A 14742-nucleotide genomic window follows, 5' to 3' on the forward strand; every position below is an offset into this window, starting at 1 on the left:
GTTTTACATTTGTTGACCCGTATCACACATGAAAACAAGATATGGCTTTTTTTCTGACTGTAGTTTCGTTATTACAGAGCACAGTGGCGCATCTTTTTTCATATCCGTTCTGATCAAACTCTTATTTTGAAGGGCTTCAGTTTCACTTTGTCGTGGCTGTGTGGCTCTGCTGGGTCCGCTGCGTTGTCGGAATTGGCACTGTGTCGAGCTTCGGTTTACAGAAGCAGGAGGGTCCGGAGAGCCGATATTCTGGTCCCGTGGCCGTGTGAAGCGCGCAGACTGAGGTCGAGCGGCCTCTGGGCCGCCACCCGGACCGACAGTGGTCGACTTACCGCTCACCACCTGGAAATGAAAGACGCGGGTTTGCTGTTGGTGCATACCGCCCCGGAGCCCCCCATGCTTCCGATGCCCTGCATTCGATCACCTGCAGCCCGCATCTTTAGTTGAATGGTATGTAAGCGTAAAACTACGCTTGGTTGTTGGAGTTTGATCCTTTTAGCTGCGCTGTATTGGACCTTTTTATGATAATGCATGATGCGTTCGCATTTATCGACATAAGGTTGTGTCTGCTGATAAGGTTGTGTCTGCTGATGTGCACTGTATTTGACGTGTCTACACAGTCTACGTTGATGAGGGTTTTAGTCCACTTGTACTCAGTGCATGCGCTCTGCATTACTGTTATAACTTGTAATTGCGCCGTTTATTAAGACAACTGACCCTTCACAGGTTACTGATCTGCGTTTGCTGACCGTCCTGGACCTGGTGATATGAGAATCCCCAGGAGACAGTGATAATGGAGCTCCAGGAGTTGGGCTGGCTGTGTCTGGTGTCTCTCTTCCTTGTCTCTTTACTCATCGTACTGGGATGGCTTTGCCAGTATTGTATGACCCTGCTGCATCTGCAGGGATCCAGGAGCAGAACCAAACAAGTGGGTGGAGACTCACCCTGGCCACAGCTCTCCGTCACTGTCCCGAAGCGGAGCCTGGCCGGAACCGTGGGGAGTTTCCTGCAGAAGCTGTGCTTATGGCGTGGTCGACGACCTCCATCTGAGGCCGGGGTTAAAGGCCTGCTGAGCTCCTTGTTCTCCTACAAGTCCGTCAGGGAGCAGTGCCAGAGAACCTGGGTCAAAGCTCTGAATGAGCAAGCATGCCGGCATGGGGTGAGTTATTTAACATAACTATCAACCTGGCAGCGTGCGCGCCTGTAGCTACCTCTGCACGCAGATGCATGAGGGCCTGTGCTTGTGCTGTGTCCATGAGCTGTGGTTGTGTGTGGGCAGGGGAGATGGAGGTGTGGGAGGTGGAGTGTCTAATCGGTAAGAGCACGGGGAGGCAGCGCTTTGTGTACGCTGCACTGAGGATCAGTCAGCCTAACCACAGTACCAACACCCACACCTCATAAAAATATCCCACTACCTTGGCCTTGGCGGGAGGATATTGATGAGTCCATCCCAGCGAGCGCTTGTCTCACCTTGTAAGCCAAAACCAAAAACATTTGAAACTGCCTCAACGCTGAATGTCCCTTCATATATCCTAAAGCCGCCCTGAAGGACTATCCCATTTGTGACGGGTCCTCAGATCTGTGCGAATCAAAGCATACCACACAGTCAGATGCTTCCTTTGAGCGCTGGACCAAGAGAGCGAGCCCCCTCCCACCACCGAGGACCCGCGTGTGCATGCAGCAGAGGCCAGAGGAGTTGGTGGAGAGTTTAAAGGGGTCAGATCGATCGGAGCCGTCACCTTGGATGACTGGAGACGGGTCTTTATGGCAACAAACTTAGGCTTGTTGGAAATTTTTCTAAATAATCATTGTTGTGTGACAGATGGACGCTGATCACTTTGTGGCAGATAGATTTGAAGAGAGCCAGACTCTGTGTTTTCATCTCTCTTAACTCGGCTGAAAATGAAGAAGAACAATAAAGCCAGAGCCAAGTGGATCGAACGGACCTATCATTGAATAATTCATCAGGTTCCTCCCAAAATGTCAGAACATCGCTTGAGCGTCTGTAGCATTTGAGTGCTGATTCACGATGCTTTGAATATATTTACTACTGCTCCTCTTGTTAAAACCTTGGATTTGAGACGCTGTGAGGGCTTCATTGCTTTTTTAAAAGTCTTTTCTCTTCAGTACTGCTCCAACCGTATCGGTTTGCAGTGTCAAGCTCAGCAACTTCGATCTTTTGTAGTCCAAGAATTAGTCTTATCATATAATTCGCCCGCCGGTACAAAGAGGTCGGAGCGTTCCTCTGAGCCTCCGGTCGGTGGCATGTGCTGCATTGTATATTAGAGTGTGACAGCTTAGTTATCTTACGGTAGCGTAATTGCAGCAGTTAAACCACGGTGACCTTCAGTTATCAAGAAACGTCGCAGCATAAGGGCGAACCTCGGCTGAAGAGCAGTTTCTAGACAACATTTGTCATGCAAACAATGCAAACAATCCCCCGTTGGCAGCAGTTGAACATGAGAAAGTGGATCGCATCAGCGAATCGCTTTTTTTTGTGTGCTTAACCTGTGGCGACAGTGTGACCTTTTGGCTTATGTGAAAATCTTTAAAAATAGATGATGCTAAGAGGACGATTCTCCAGACTGCATATGAGGAGGAGGAGGAGGAGGAGGAGGAGGAGGAGGAGGCAGAGATGAGCTGCTTGTGTCTGCGCGTCCATGTGGTGTTGATCTGAGAGTGCGAGCCAAAGCTTACGGTGGAATATCTGCTAGCCGGTGTGTTAGAGTGCAGAACAATCTGTTCATGCAATTGCAGCCGGGGAAGGGAAAATAAACCCAAACAACTGTTAATGAAGATACGCTCAAGAGTTCCAAGAAAAGGAGACATTTTCTGCAACACTTTCTTCAACTGGGGCTTTTCCCCCCCTAAAGGCAACTCTGATTGCGTTTTCCTTTGATTGTATTGACTTTTAGCTCCTCCCCTAACTGACAGGAAAAACCTGCCGCGGGGGCTAGTGGCAAGAATTCAATGGCCCCAAGCAAGTCACGTCACATTCCTTTGCCTCTCTGTTGCTCAATATCTGCCAACCGGCAGCATGGTTGCCGCGGCCTCTTAAAATCAGCTGTGCTTCGAAATCAGGCAAACTATAAGATTATTTCATGATAACGACGGCCTCAGTGTCTTTGTGTAGAGATTAACACAAATCCTTTACAGCATTAAGATTGATGCAGATGGGTCCTCAAGTAATTCTGTTGTAATGTACTTGAGAGAACATGAAAAAAAGGCAATGTTCCTAAAGGGTTGCTCATTGTAGGATTCATTTAGGATTTGATTAAATATTTTTAACTAGTGATGGAGGGAAGCTTCCACTCAAGACTTTACTACAAAAGGTTAAATACGAAACTGGGACTCGATGTTATTTATAGTTTTAATACACTCATTACTACAACAGACTATAGCCCTCCAATGCTCATGCAGGAGCTTGGAAACTGCTGTTGCTTGCAGCTAGCGTCGTCTAAATGATGTTGAGTGTCATCGGAATGCTGCGCAGAGGGAGACCCTGAGGGGAGACCTGACTCTGACCCTTTAGTCCACTCCTCACAACAACATGACGTGGCTGAAATGCTTCAGGAGCCAAGTGGAAGCTGTTGCGTAATGGCACATGCTAGAGCATCATTTTTAGAGATAAGGTATCAGAGACAGTGGCCTGTTCAGTTTCTAATCCAAAGGCACGCTCTCGAGAGATTTGTGTTTTAATCTGGGACTTGGGGAGACTCAGGATTTCTCCTCTGACAGTTTGAGGAGAGGAGACGATCTGCAGGGTGAAAAACACAGCCCGGCTGCAGCTGCAGGGTTCTTTAGATTTACAGAGTTGAAACCAAGTGTAATGACAATGATTTATCGGGTTGCAAATGAGACCCCTTTTCTCACTCTTCCTGTAACTCTTTAATCCCTGGATTTATGCCCAGGCTTCAGGGCAACTCAATAGATAGTGTTTTAGTTGTTGGTCAAGACACAATATACACACACACACACACACACACACACTGCATAAACGAGGACAAGCTTGTGAGGACATACATGCTAGAGTTTGCACAATTCCACTGAAATGTGAGCCGAGGAATTAAAACCATGAATCTGTCTGACAGCATTCAAAGCACCACCTGCACCTTCGGGCAGTGGTTCTGTGATGTTTGGTGACCCAGTTGTTTGTACAAATGTTTGCTGAAATATTACCGGCTATAAGGCAGCAGAATTATTATGGAGCTCTTCTTCTTCTCTGTGTGGAGGGAGCTTCGAGCACTGGACTCCCCAAGAGAACTGCAGACCACGGTATCACCATCAGGCTGCTGGTGCATCTGCAGCTGACACACAACACCGAGTCCTCGTGCACAAGTGTGCATCTGCAGGAAATGAAGCTCAATGTCCTTTCAAGATGTGCAATTATCAAGAGGCTGGTGATTATCTTTAGGCCACAGTTCACTTTTCCCCCTCTGTGGCTGAACTGCTGGTAGATGATTAATGCTATTATTATGCTCGAGTAGAGTTCCACTTTGCAACAGCAGGCTGAAGCACTTGGAGCATGTTTTGCAATGACTGAACAGGAAACTAACCTTTCACACTACAGACAATGAATTTCAAATTTGCTGACAGTTAATTAAAATCCACAATCTTGCAGGTGAACCTAGGAGGTGCGCCCGGGTCTCCCACCTCAGTAAAATGAAGACACGGGTCAGAATTATCGTAATGCTTCGTCCACAAATTAGAAAGTGAAGACATTGGGTTGTTAAACATTTAGTTTACCCTAACATTTGTCAGTATAAATGGCCCAGAAATGAGCCAAAAGCATTAGCTGCGACACATCTTATGGTCTGAATATCATTTACTCGATACTAAAAGGAAAAGGCAGCAAAGGGTCAACAAGAGCCACGGGGTAGCGGTGGTGGTTGGCGGCGTATTTCTGGTTGACCCACAAGCTTTTCAGAGGCATCGGTCCAGCCGGACCCAAAGGGGGTGACGCTGACAAACCTGAAGTGACACCGCCGAGGTCCTCAGGAAGCGTCCCTCTCCAGAATTACCCTCCACACACACAAACACGGTTTGACAGCAGTGGTTCACAAGGACAAACCTGTGATTTTCCTCCTGGCTTTGCCCACTTTGCGACCAAATGAGCTGTGTTGCCTCTGCACAGAGGATAACACACCAGCGCAGAGCACCAGATGGCTGCATTCAACGTGAATATGGGGGGGGGGGGGGGTTATAAAAGGAAATTATCCCAAGGAAGAAATAACAAAGACAGTCTGTTGACCCAGCCTCTTCAAGGCAGAAAAGATTTGGATTGATGCATATTGTCAAGTTGACAGTCATTGTTTTATGTTTGATATGAAGCAAGACTAATGGCTGCTGTCAGTGCACCTTTTTATACTGTAACACTGGAGCGTGTGAGCAACATCACGTTATATCTCCATTTTTGAGGCTACATCAAATGAAATGTAGATAATTCAGGAGACCTTATTGTACTGTTTTGTGCGTTACAGGGCTGCTTAAACCTCACTTTCCGTTTCAGTCTCACTCTGCCTCAGTTTTAATAAAGGCACTGATTTTGTTAGATAGTCCAAAGCGTCTGACATTTCTGAGTATTTAGCACAAGATTTAACCCATACGTAATGAGTTCATTTTCCCCACAATATGAAACACTCTTTCCCCACCCCCCCTCTGCACTCTGGATGCAACAAACGGTTGAGTGACTGAGCAGTTTTTGAAGCTCCATCCATCCATCCGTAGGAAGCAGAGCCAGTGGCACGCTGGAGTCATGTGACTGCAGTGTCGTTCCACCTAAAACTACATAAGCTTGCATCATTGCACTTGGCTTTCTGCCCTTTTCTCTCTCTCTCTCTCTCTCTCTCCCTCACACACACACACACTTATGACTCTTGACGCTGGACTTGGACCTACAGAAACACACGCCTTGACTGTGGGGGATTTGTTTCCTCTACTTTACACCTGTTAATCCAGTTAAAGCTGTCCATTGAAACACAGCTTTTGGCACACTGACATTTGATCGCAGGTCACCGATGTGATGAATGCACAATGGTTAGGGGTGTTTTCCCAGTCTGACACTCCCAGAATAAAAGCTGCACTGCTATAGGCATGACTAAGCACTGGCTGATGCAGCCTGATCATATAGACACACACGCACCGCGCTTGGAACATCCTGATTGAGAGAGTAATTACGCCACTTCTGTAGACTTGACTTTCCTCTTTCCACCCTTTGGTCAAACATCTGTTATTGCCAGTAGCTTTTGGCAGTGTTCTTCTGACTGTTTGGATGCACAGTAATCGTGTTTCCTGCATATTTCAATTGTGAGCCTATGACATCAGCAAGAGAAAACGCCACAGTATTCACTGAAGTGATCATACGATGGATGATCAGGACCATTTGCTCAATTGTTTACTAGTACAAATAAAACCTGTCACATGCACAGAATTAAAGTAATGCTGTATCTTATATCGCAAACTGGATCTAGTTAAATGTGCATTTCCAGGCGAATTCATGCACTGTTGTAATTTAAAAAAAAAAAAAAACTCCTGACAGATTTCTTTCATTAAAACTTTGCCGGTTTAATACAGTCGACACTAAAAATCTATTTTGGGGAAGAAAATGAAGTTGGAGTTTGGGTGGAACAAAATGTGTAATTGGTGCTGGTTTGTCTGTTAATTCCTGGGATTAGATACAACTGTGGTGCAGTCATGATGAGCATGTGACCCACGAGGTCAACACCACGTGTGAGGTTTGTCCAATCGCTGCGCATGGATCTTGAAAGCTCTGTGACATTTGATACATTACACACTGATTAAAGATGAATAAAGTGAAGCCCTGACTGGCTATAAACGCCTTTCCTCTTCTTCTTCTGTAATATTAAAAGGCATTTGTTCGCTGTCTCTTGCAGAGCTCTATCCAGATCACTTTTGACAGTGGTCTCCCGTTAACCGCTTCCTCTGCAATAGAAAGTGTGACCTGCACTGACCACTCGGCACAGCGCGTGGTAGGTAACCTGTGTGGTCCATGTTCAGGATAGCATGACGAGATCCTCCTCTGAAGCACGTGTCTTTGGCCAGACACCCGCTACATTTTACTGAGTGCACATCATCTTCGTCATCGTCCTCATCATCATAACTGGAAAATGTTTTCTGTGGTGTTCTCGTCCAGGTTCTACACTGTAAATGTTGTGTGGACATGGTGACGTTCCCCGTCACAGTCACCCAGCAGTCACCCGCTGCTGTTTCCATGGACACCTACCAGATCACTATTGCGCCAATGGTGACAAAGGTACAAAAGCACACCTGGACTTTTGCATTTTTGTGGGTGGCCACAAAACAAACAAGAGTCTGAGAACTTATTATATTCAAATATATTGTTAGATTAAATTTTAAGTAGGTACGGGGCTTTATTGCTGTCTTTTAATGGCAAAAAGCAGATATTGTCCATCTGAAAAACAAATAAATGTTTATATTTACTATTAATTTAAGTACCAAGTTGATTAGTTTTATCTACTTGGATCAAATCCTTCAGGCAATGCCGCACTTAAAACTCCTTTTCAGAGAGGCCACACATCAAATACTGCAGTTAAAGCCCAATACTTACTTATTTGGTCACTATTATTTGTAATTTCCAACAGTCGGTTTAACATAAGGCGGTTGAGGAGGTCTCCTGAAAATATTGCAGCAGATATAATTTATGAAACGGACCCAAAAGTGATTAATATCAGTTAAGAATGTGGTAATGCTGTCTTGTCTTGTGACAGACTTCCTGCTGTGCTGAATGATCGTTAGCATGATCTGTCAAATTTACAACAAACAAACGTCCTTCTACTACATGAGAAGGTTTTTTTTTAATAAATTTGGCTTATGTTCCTCTTGAAATTATTCGTCGTTCCATGCAAGTGAACGTGCTGTCTGGCTCCATTAGGTGGTGCTGTGTCTGGAGGAGGTGGGGGATGAAGGGCTGCTGGTGTCCTGGACCCTCTGCAAGCAGCCATCCTTCAGTCTGACCGTGTCTCCGTGCAAGCTACAGAGACAGGTGGGAGCCTCTAAAATCGATGCATCGTTTGAGTGTTTGCTTGTGCGTGAGTCACCCCCCCCCCCCCCCCCCCACGTTAATCCTGGTGTGACTAATGAATGAACCACCGCTCTTGAATAGTGTTGCATAAATTTGAATGTTGTTCATTTCCTATTGTCTCTAAATGGAAGCGAGGTCGACGAATAAACAGGAAAAAAAATCCAATACTAAGCCGAGGACATTAGAGAGGAAACAACTGAGACGGAAAAACAAGAATCTCCAAGTGTAAATGTTCCATAATGGATGAAATGATTAAATCCCCAGAAGGTGCAGTCATTTTGAAGCAGGAATAATTGCATAAATCAAACCAGTATTTCTAGCTGCTTATGAATAGGGGGGTGTATTCTTACATTACTCGTAAATATTTGTCAAAAGCACCTTTGTGACACATGTTTCTCCTCAGGGTCATGGGGGTGCAGCAGACCTGGATGTAGTTAAAGGTCTCATAGAGGACACGGTGTTCAGCACTCAGCCGGCCATGGTCCTCAGTCTCAGGGCTTGTGCATCTAGTCCTTCGGTGAGGAGTGTTCAGTACATTTTGCCACCCCTGCGCTTTCTGCAACAAATGCATGACCCAACTGGTTGTTGTATGATTCATGATGATGAAATCTATTTTTTCCTCCGTGCCGCCAGGCCTCCGTCGATCATCTGTCGGTAGGATTGAAGTCCACACCGCAGACTGCGTTGGCGAGACGACTACTCCTCCGGCAGCTCAGGGCGACTTTGTGTAAAGGTCAGGTGGTTTTTCCACAGCCGTGGATCGTTGCTGTCCGGTTTCCTGCTGATAGCTGACGCCTCGCTCTGTGCTTTGCAGGTCAGTGGTCCAGACCGGGGGAGGTGTGCTGCGTCCTGAGCTCGGACCAACCCTCCACAGAGAGGATGACCCGCTTCCTTCCTGTGCCCAGCGATAGCAGCACGCCATTAGAATGGAATGACGATATCAGTCTGTAAGTCGTGCTGAAAGGCTGCGATCAGCTTCAAAAAAGGGAATATATTTCCTGGCTAATACAGTTCTCTGTGTGCATTGAAGGGAAGTGGGCCAAGAAACCAAAGAGCTGAGAGTGAGACTCTTGGTGCGGAACGCCAAAGGAGAAGGTGAGGCATTTCTGGAGGGTGATTTACCACCAGCTGGAGTTCTAAAACTTGATCAGTGTGATTTTTTTGGGCTGTTTCATTTAAGTCATCACTACCTAAATTGAGCCTGGTTGCTCTTTGTTAGCATTTTTGGGACGTGGCTTGTCACAACAAGCCCCATTGTGGGGCTTCCGAGCAACACTTAGCACAGATTTAATCCGGTGTATATAAACACATGAAGCCTTCATTTTCGTTTTTGAACCTGGATAGAATTCCTGCCTGGCCACGCCTCCATATCCCTGCAGCCCAGGTGTAAAGTTGGACAGCATAAACTGTCAATAAGCCCAGGACATGGCTTGGCACCAAATGCTACCATCACAGCTGAGGTGAGTCCTAAGATCATTGTTTTTAGCTAACATAGCATTTGTTCACCTACGAGAGAGAGAGAAAGATGATTTATATATATTTATATATCTCCTTCTAGCAGTTTCCTTAGTATATTTTGAACTGCAGGAAATTCCATTTGTTCTCCTTTCTTCCGCCTCCTCCAGTTGCTGTATTTGGAAGCAGAGGAGCCTCGCAGCACCCATAACTCTTTGCCAATCCGCTCCTCTATTACCCCCACCAAGAAGGTGGATGTGGACCGAACCATCATGCCGGACGGAACCATCGTCACCACCGTCACGACTGTCCAGTCTCGGCTCAAACTGGAGCGAAGTCCAGGTGCTAAACAGCTTGAAGGAACTTTAATGTGTGATAATTACATCGTTCAGATAAGGAAGGGCAGCACTTCATCAGTCGCAGCCTGTGCAGGGTAGATCATTAGTGGCAACATAAACACAAAGTATTTTTTAAAATTGAAATGTAAATACTGTCTGTGGATAATGTATTGTTGGTACTGCTTATCAGCCATCATTCTGTAGAATGTGAACTTCCTGGATACTCATGAGCACCTGAGTATATATAGACACACTTAATGGCAATGAAGCCTTGCAAAAATGGTAATAACCTAATGGTGTGTTGAGTACTGGTGGGGCGAGAGAGAGAGAGAGAGAGAGAGATCCGATTCCTGCAGATTTTAGAGGAGACAGTGACAGAATATTTTGCCGCAGGTGAATCTCCTCTGTGCTCGCCGTCCAGAGTGGAAGTGACTGAGAAGAAGCCCGTCGTGCTGTCAGATGTCAGCGGCAGCCCCAACTCCAGCAGTGAGTCCCTGAGGCTGAGAGGACGCGTTTTACATAACAGATGCAAAGTAGAATAAGCAACAAGCTGTGGTGTAACATGATAGAGGAGGAAAGCACTTGATCATGATCTCTGCGTGCATGTAGAGGCGTTCAGAAACCTGCCGCTGAACACTGTAAAAACGACTGATAACCTTTGCACATTCACATCGACATGGCTGTAAGGCTGTTTTCTGTTGTGATCCATTTCTATAGTAGGAATATATATTTGTTTTTGTCACTCAGGGAGCAGCCGCCTGTCTAATGGGCTGGATCCTGTGGCAGAGACGGCCATTCGGCAGCTGACAGAGTCCAGAGTGGCCCGAAAGACGCCAACGAAGCGGAGCACTCTCATCATCTCAGGCGTGTCAAAGGTCAAACAGCTACACACACACTTAAGCCGTGTAATGCTGTGGGTCAGTGTTGAGGTGGGATTAGGAAGTCATGATGATTAGATGTTTTATTATTGGAGCCAGCGCTGGAATGTGCAGCTTTTAAGGAGGAATAGTTGACATGGCTACTTTTTAATATAACACTCATCAGGTTCCCGTCTCAGAGGATAACTGCACTTTATCGAGCGGCTACGCTGCAGCCATGGACGCCGCCGTGCATGGCAACCATTACGGCATTGGACGCCACCAGGAGCAGGAGGAGACGACACCCTCGGACGTCTCAGAGCGACCGTCTGTGGATGATGTGGAATCAGATACTGGATCTACGGGTGCCTTGGAAACTCGCAGCCTCAAAGACCATAAAGGTAACGGAGCATCTCTCCATGTTCAACAAAACAGACATTGAAAATATTTATTTTTGATCAAAACGTTAGGAAACATTGTATTTGCTGTATTTAGTATTTTTCTCAACAATACAAAACTTGATGTATTCCACTTTTATAGGAAAGCGCAGCTACTGCCCCCTAGAGGCGAGTGTGCTACATGTTGTACTGAGTCTCGTCCACAAGTCTAATTTGAACTGTAAATCATTGTGTAAATCTCTAAGCTTAATGTCTAACTGTAGCAATTTTTAGGTGTTTTAATTTGTTGATTTATTAATTTCTACTGTAATGGTATCATTGGTTTTCTTGCAGTGGGCTTTCTACAGAGCGGGTCAAAGCTCCTGTTCCGACGCCGATACCGAGAGAAAGAGTCATGCCTGAGCCAGTCCCACGAGGACATCTCCAACATGAGCAATAACTTTGCTGCCGCCGCCGCCAACGGCAACAAGAAATCCGGCAGTTTTTCGCGCCGGCTCATCAAGCGCTTCTCATTTCGCACATCAGGCAAATCAAAAAACAAAGCCAGCGCGACCAACGGAGGAGCAGGTGCACCAGGTAACTGATGCCATCCAGAGGGCAGCAAAGGGGCTTTTCTGAGCTAAACCCTGCAAACTCGTCTGTGCTCGCTCGGCTGAAACCCCAGCTGTCACCTGCGCAACACACAAGAATGGCACCGCACCTTAAAACATTGTTTTTTCTCTAGGACAGTTTTTTTTAAATATATATTAAACAAGTACTTTCTTTATCTCCCAAAAATGACAAAGTGTAGTCGCGTTACGCTGTAAAATAGAGACAATGAGGTGGGATTTACCATGCAAAATATTTTTAAACACTTTGGTTAATTCTGTTTTAAAAAAAAAAAAAAAAATCAGTCCTAATCTAGCTGTGCTGTTGTTTGATGTCGTATCTAAATAATATATTTATCATACTTTATTTGTAACGTGGCATATCATGAATGCGTTTCCATTGCTTTTATACCTTCTTCAGGATAGATCTTCAGACAGCTGAAGAGGACAGCGAGTTTAAAGGTTTTACAGTGTGACGTTTTCTGTCAGTTTCAAACATTCAACACTCATTTACACCTAAAATTAATAACTACATGAAATCATCGAATGCATATTTAATCTTTACATTTTTGCAATGAAAGCAGCAAGAGTGATTATATTGTGTTGTGTCAGACGCCTCAGGTGGGCTGTGCGTTCGTAGGAAGTGCGCGATCAACTTATTTATCAGTAACATTGACAGCTTTATTTATTTTGAGCAAAAAAGCAGCAAACTGTGAGTATTCAAATGGAGAAATGCTTCAGCTGCAACCTTATAGATAAACCTGTAGGTTTACAACAAACATGGTTAAAATGGACACACTCAGGGCTTTAAGTGTAATGCTGTAAATTATATATTGGCAGGCAAACCACAAATACACGTTTTCTTTTGACCTTTACTTTATTGTCAAATAGAAATCTATACTGTATCATTATTAATGGCTGCATACATTCAAAACAACCAAATTAAGCAATTTTAGTACATTTTCAGGTTTGTTTGCAATAGCTTTTTGAAGGGATGGCAGAATACAAAGATAAATCCCTACTGAACAAGACTACTTTGTGGTGTAATAGCACAGAACAGGGAATGCAGCTACAGAATTGCTGTTGTTATTATTGAAATGATTAATATATTGCAAAAAAAATAAATTATTTTTCAAGCATCACTTTGGATTTTTTTTTTTTTTAAGGGTTAAATAACAGTGTCTTCATGGTAAATGCAGAAGAAAACAATTCAAATAGATAAAAACATGTATGTATATAATCTGAATGACCACGCTTTCCTTTGCGCTACTTTATATACGTTGGTTTTGAATAGGCGCGGAAAACTGCGAGCTGGAGGGAACCTCGTCTATTGGCCCTCCGCGCACGCTTCTTTGCGTGTTGTCCAATGGCAACAAGCGAGGAAAAAACCAGCCAATCAGCGCAGCTCAGTCTGTGGCCGTCAGCCAATCGGCTTGTAAGGCGGGACTTGCGGTGCTTTTATATCCAGGTCTTGGGGTTCCTTTCCTCTCTATTTCCTGTAGCTGCAGTGAATCGTGAAGTGGGCGAACGTGAGAGCTCGAAATGTCTGGAAGAGGCAAAACCGGAGGAAAGGCCCGCGCCAAGGCCAAGACTCGCAGCTCCCGCGCGGGCCTGCAGTTCCCCGTCGGCCGCGTCCACCGTCTCCTCCGTAAAGGTAACTACGCAGAGCGGGTCGGTGCCGGGGCCCCCGTTTACCTGGCCGCCGTCCTGGAGTATCTGACCGCTGAGATCCTGGAGTTGGCCGGCAACGCCGCCAGAGACAACAAGAAGACCCGTATCATCCCCCGCCATCTCCAGCTGGCTGTGCGCAACGACGAGGAGCTGAACAAGCTGCTCGGCGGCGTGACCATCGCCCAGGGAGGCGTCCTGCCCAACATCCAGGCCGTTCTGCTGCCAAAGAAGACCGGACAGCCTGCGCCGAGCTCCGGCAAGGCGGGCAAGAAGGCCTCCTCTCAGTCTCAGGAGTATTAGCGTGTCGGCTAATAACATTCCACCACAAAGGCCCTTTTAAGGGCCAACCATGTGTTCCTGAAAGAGCAACTTTATCTGTTTTGTCGTGGGTTCAGGTTTTTGCATCGTTTTATTTATTAAACATGTCGTTTTGTAAACCCTGGCATTCATTCATTCTTTGGAAAAATGTTAAACTAGGCGACGCATATCGATATTAAACATTGCAGGCTGCACTGAAACCGCCACTGTTAATGAGTAGGAAACACTTATAACTTTACACAAATTAAGCTGCAACACCGACTAGTAGGTCCCAGAAACCTCACTGGTCAGTGTTGTGGCCCCAACACTCTAGCCATACAAGACGTATTTAGATTTAATTATTTTGCACTAACTCTGCTTTATACTCCTTGCGGTTGAGGCCTACATGAAGACACCAACGGCTCTGAGCCCTCAGCTCCAGGTGTTTCCTCTCACAAGGACATGCACTTCTCAAGCACCATAGTTGCTTCAAATGCAGAAGCTATTTTGGTAGATTCCTTTCAGGGCTTTACAGATGCAAAGTGAAACGAATCTTGCATTTTGTGTGCAAATGGGGGATAAAGATGCAATTTTGAGTGCATAAAAGATTATTCTTCTAGAACATCAAGTCGGACACAATGCATTTACTGTCCAGGACATGAGGAAAATTCCGTAGAAAACAAATAATGCCGCCTCAGTCGTGTCCGGTCCCTTAAAAAATGGCTTGCGTTCACCCCTCCAGATGCCCAACATGTGTTGGTTTTTCTTTTATTAGAAAACCGAAGCCACCCACGGACATTTTCATTCATTCACACTTTTCAAACAAAAAGTTGGTTCCCTTTCGGTGTCAAATTAATGAGAAGACTCGTCATTCCCAAAGCTGGCCGGTAGAGGGCAGTGTACCCGTGCCTGAAAACCAGGGCAGCCGAACATGTGCGCCTCTCGGACCCTGAAATGAAGACTCATTTCACCCAATGATCACGTTGTTTCCAGTTGCAGATGAAGGTCTCTGACACATTAAAAGAAAGAAATGAAACATCTGTCACAATGTCACAAGAGTATAATACAAGTTGTTTT

General features: G+C 45.5%; 2 protein-coding genes across 2 annotated transcripts; both read left to right on the plus strand.

The window, feature by feature from the left end:
- Window positions 1–151: 151 nt before the first annotated feature.
- Window positions 152–12839, plus strand: c2cd2l (c2cd2 like). Its single transcript, XM_057053719.1, has 15 exons — window positions 152–450; window positions 727–1159; window positions 6894–6989; window positions 7154–7273; window positions 7913–8023; window positions 8466–8579; window positions 8696–8795; window positions 8877–9009; window positions 9093–9157; window positions 9407–9522; window positions 9688–9859; window positions 10249–10341; window positions 10603–10730; window positions 10900–11113; window positions 11444–12839. Exons 2-15 carry the CDS (start codon window positions 794–796, stop codon window positions 11692–11694), a joined length of 2079 nt encoding a protein of 692 aa, XP_056909699.1. The 5' UTR covers window positions 152–450; window positions 727–793; the 3' UTR covers window positions 11695–12839.
- Window positions 12840–13175: 336 nt separating this feature from the next.
- Window positions 13176–13805, plus strand: LOC130537168 (histone H2AX). The gene has a single exon (XM_057053722.1). It carries the CDS (start codon window positions 13240–13242, stop codon window positions 13666–13668), a length of 429 nt encoding a protein of 142 aa, XP_056909702.1. The 5' UTR covers window positions 13176–13239; the 3' UTR covers window positions 13669–13805.
- Window positions 13806–14742: the final 937 nt, after the last annotated feature.

Source organism: Takifugu flavidus, chromosome 14 (assembly GCF_003711565.1).
Source record: "Takifugu flavidus isolate HTHZ2018 chromosome 14, ASM371156v2, whole genome shotgun sequence".
Lineage (NCBI taxonomy): Eukaryota > Metazoa > Chordata > Actinopteri > Tetraodontiformes > Tetraodontidae > Takifugu > Takifugu flavidus.

Bases quoted from the DNA above. Each gene is read 5' to 3' on its own strand.
- c2cd2l (XM_057053719.1), top strand. From the start codon at position 794: ATGGAGCTCCAGGAGTTGGGCTGGCTGTGTCTGGTGTCTCTCTTCCTT. The intron at 9,158-9,406 runs GTGAGGCATTTC...GAACCTGGATAG, and splicing joins GCGGAACGCCAAAGGAGAAG to AATTCCTGCCTGGCCACGCC. The intron at 10,342-10,602 runs GTGAGTCCCTGA...TTTGTCACTCAG, and splicing joins CGGCAGCCCCAACTCCAGCA to GGAGCAGCCGCCTGTCTAAT.
- LOC130537168 (XM_057053722.1), top strand. From the start codon at position 13,240: ATGTCTGGAAGAGGCAAAACCGGAGGAAAGGCCCGCGCCAAGGCCAAG.